The sequence below is a fragment of the Oryza brachyantha genome, chromosome 6, assembly GCF_000231095.2.
Source record: "Oryza brachyantha chromosome 6, ObraRS2, whole genome shotgun sequence".
In the NCBI taxonomy this organism is placed as follows: domain Eukaryota; kingdom Viridiplantae; phylum Streptophyta; class Magnoliopsida; order Poales; family Poaceae; genus Oryza; species Oryza brachyantha.
Window position 1 is genome coordinate 1,064,144 of NC_023168.2, and position 3,383 is coordinate 1,067,526.

General features: G+C 43.1%; 1 protein-coding gene across 1 annotated transcript; it reads left to right on the forward strand.

Annotated features, from left to right (window-relative positions):
* The first annotated feature begins 816 nt into the window (after positions 1-816).
* On the forward strand, positions 817-3,061 carry LOC102716787. The gene is made up of 7 exons (XM_006655688.2): positions 817-976; positions 1,065-1,154; positions 1,240-1,394; positions 2,064-2,184; positions 2,278-2,397; positions 2,474-2,544; positions 2,624-3,061. The coding sequence occupies exons 1-7, from the start codon at positions 863-865 to the stop codon at positions 2,871-2,873; spliced, it is 921 nt and encodes a 306-aa protein (XP_006655751.1). The 5' UTR covers positions 817-862; the 3' UTR covers positions 2,874-3,061.
* Positions 3,062-3,383: the final 322 nt, after the last annotated feature.

A 3,383-nucleotide genomic window follows, 5' to 3' on the forward strand; every position in this document is an offset into this window, starting at 1 on the left:
ACATTTTCAGTTATAATATATGCTTTTGGTTGGAAAATTTCGAGGGGTATTTGAAAAACTTAAATTCCCTATACAGTATTTCATCTAAATTCCCTAGACAATATTTGATATTTCATCTACCCACTACTATTTTCACGAGTGCATTTATGTTCTTTACGGGCCTATTGAGAATAGGCCTAATATCTAGATCGAATGAAAACACATGTTGTTTATTTGGTTTGATTTTCTTGTGAGAGGGGAGCGGTTGGATGTTTTTTAGTTTTTTCTTATGTTAGGAGCACACGGTTGGAATTTCCCCCCTTTTTAGGGTGGAATTGCGATGGGTGAGGCCGTGAGGGACAACAGACAAGTGCACTTTTAAACCAGTATAGATTATCCGGTTTTTATTAAGAAGCTACAACCACTTGTACACATCCAAAGTACATTTGCGTTCAGTACACACCCCATTTTACTACGATAATTTCAACCCAAAATCTTACAAAACTCTCAACTGTGGGTATGTAGCCCAAAATTTTTTTATCAGAAAACCTTTATATGCACACTTTCACATAAAAGTCTGCACTGGCAAGTGTAAACAAATATGGCTAATTAGAAATCCTGATTACCCATGTAAGATGAGTTGATACTGGAAACTAGAATAGCGCTAGCACTGCAACAATTCAGCTCAGATGGGCCAAATTTCTCTTGAGGCCCAACCAAATCGAGCTGGAAGTCACACAAAAGCCCATTCACTAGATTAGGCCCATTACTTTACGCGGCCCAGATACTATCCTGGCCCACGATAACCTCTCTCTCGCGCGCGCGGGAACTGCCGCGAAAAAGAAAAAAAAGGAGGGCGCGAAACCGCAGGCGGGCGGTGGAGATGAGCTCGTCGACGTCCGGCCGCGACGACGACGCGCCGGACCTCGTATGCCAGATCGACTGCGTCCACGGCATGGTCGACGCGCTCTCCTGCGTTCGCTGGAAGCGCCACCAGGTGCGCTAGCTCGTCTCCCCCAACCTGTAACGCAGGAACCGATCTGCCCCGATCTGAGGCGCCATTTCCTCCCCCCGTTGGTATGCAGGACGCGGTGCTGGAGCTGTCGGAGCACGGGATCGTCCTCATCGTCGAGGAGAGCGGCTGCCTCCAGGCCAAGGTCTACCTCAAGCGCGAGGTGAGTCACTGCGCGTAAGGTGTTTGTGTTAATGCCTCGCTGCGCTTGGGCGTTGAATTTTGTTGGTGGGTGTCGTGTGATGCAGCTGTTTATGGAGTACGAGTATGCAGCTGAGGGGCGGCCGCGGTTTGGCCTCAGCCTGGGGCTCCTCGTCGATTGCCTCAACACGTTCTCGTCCCCAGGGCACTCCTCCGCTGTCGAGATCCGGTACCCTGGGCCTGACATGCAGCTTCTTCTCAAGTACGTATATACTCTGATTACTCGGAATTATTGTCCTCTTATAATCTGATCACGCAACGTCTGCGAACTGTGGTGGGTAAATGTCTTGTTGTTCATAGTTCATATAGCCCAGGAGGAAGCACTAGCAACGATCAGTCTTTTGGGGTTTTCCTTCACTTATTAGTGGGCATCGTTTCTGGCTTTTAGCCTGTACTTCGCAAATCTGTTAAATTCCCTGTATTTTGCTGCGTTCTCCTATCAACGAAATGGCAGGAGCTTCTGGCTTTTAGCCTGTTCGCAGATCTGTTAAATTCCCTGTATTTTGCTGCTTTCTCCTATCAATGAAATGGCAGAGCTCCTGCTGGTTCCCTTGGAGGGGAAAAAAACTTGGGATGGAGTATACACGCAAGTTTATATTGGAGTAATACACTCGTTCATAAATCATATTCTTATCAAATTATTGAATTTTCTGTGCATTAAATTTTATAAGGAGATTAATGAATCTTACTTTTCAAATTATTTATACGAAAAAGAAGAAAGACTTAAGCTCTTGTGTTCAGCTTAAGCATAAGATGCTGAACGAATCCCGTGATAATGTAACTTGAGCAATGTAAAATAGAGAACAACACAACATCAACGTTATTTGTCACCTTTTGCTCATAAGCATGATTCTTTTAAATGTGGGTGCAGGTCGGTGGGTTCCCCAGATTCATGTATGTATGCAGAAATTAGGACCAGGATTCCAGACACAATCTCCTGGGATTACCATTTTGAGCATTCTGGGAATACACCAGTCACTTTTACTGTCAAGGTACTCCAATCACTTCCTCTGTTTATTTGGTGTATGCATCAATAAAAGTTTTAACTGTTAGTGCACAGTATAATTCACCTTTCAATTTTATAGTCTTCCGTCCTGAAAGAATCGATTGAGGACCTTGAGTGGCCAGGTTCTAGCATTCAAATTCAAATGCAACCAGACCCACCTTCAGTGATATTCAAAGGTGAAGGGCATGGTGACTTGCAGGTACAGTGAGTTTGTTTCTATTCGTTGCTTGGCCTCAAATTGTCCATGACTCACAGCTAGGTACACCATTTGGCAGATTGAATTACCCTACTATGCAAATACAGATCTTCTCATTGCGTTTCAGTGTGAGCAAGAAACATCATACAGGTAAACAACGCTTGTGTTTAAAATGCTCTGAACGTCTGAACGTTTGCTGCCTTGTGCTAACCATTCTGTTTTCTTCAAGGTATAAGTACAAGTTTCTTCGTGCAACAACTTCAAATTTCCCAAGCAGTATTGTGAAGGAGAATCGTGGGAGTAAGGTGACGATTGGGAGGGGAGGGATGCTCAAAATCCAGCACCTAGTTTCAGTTGCAAGGCCAGGTATGCAATACTTCCGTAATGTTGCTGGAGGGGCTCAACAGCCGAGCCGAATTGCTTATATAGAGTTCTTTGTAAAGCCAGAGGAAGATGATAACACTATAAATGATGCTTAGGATTGTGGTATGACTTGTGTTCCACACCTCATGTCATCCATTCAGCCTTGCTTCGCACCTCATCTCACCAGTCAATTATAGTTTCTGATTTAGCATCTATTTCTTGATTGGTGGTTTTTAGTGAAAATAAATTAAGGTTTTTATGTCCTTTACCAATTGATTAACTTCTATGTAATCACATTCCTTCATATCCTGTTTAGCTACCTTTTAGAATTAACTTGGGCTTTGCAATGGGTATCAGATTATTCCTTAATCTTTTAAATCTCTAGGTCTTCTACTTCCAAATAGCCATAGTTAATCTTCACAGGCTATGGCAAAAGAGAACAGAATATTGGCCAGGCAATAATCGAGAAATGAAAGCTGGAGGAAAGAATTTAGAACCTTGAAGCTTGAAATGCTCTTTGCATCCTAAGTTTATAGACTGAAATGATAGCAAACTGTTGCTAATTAAATAAACGCACGTAACCATTGGATCTTGTATATTAGGATCATATGGGCCTTAATCCGCCA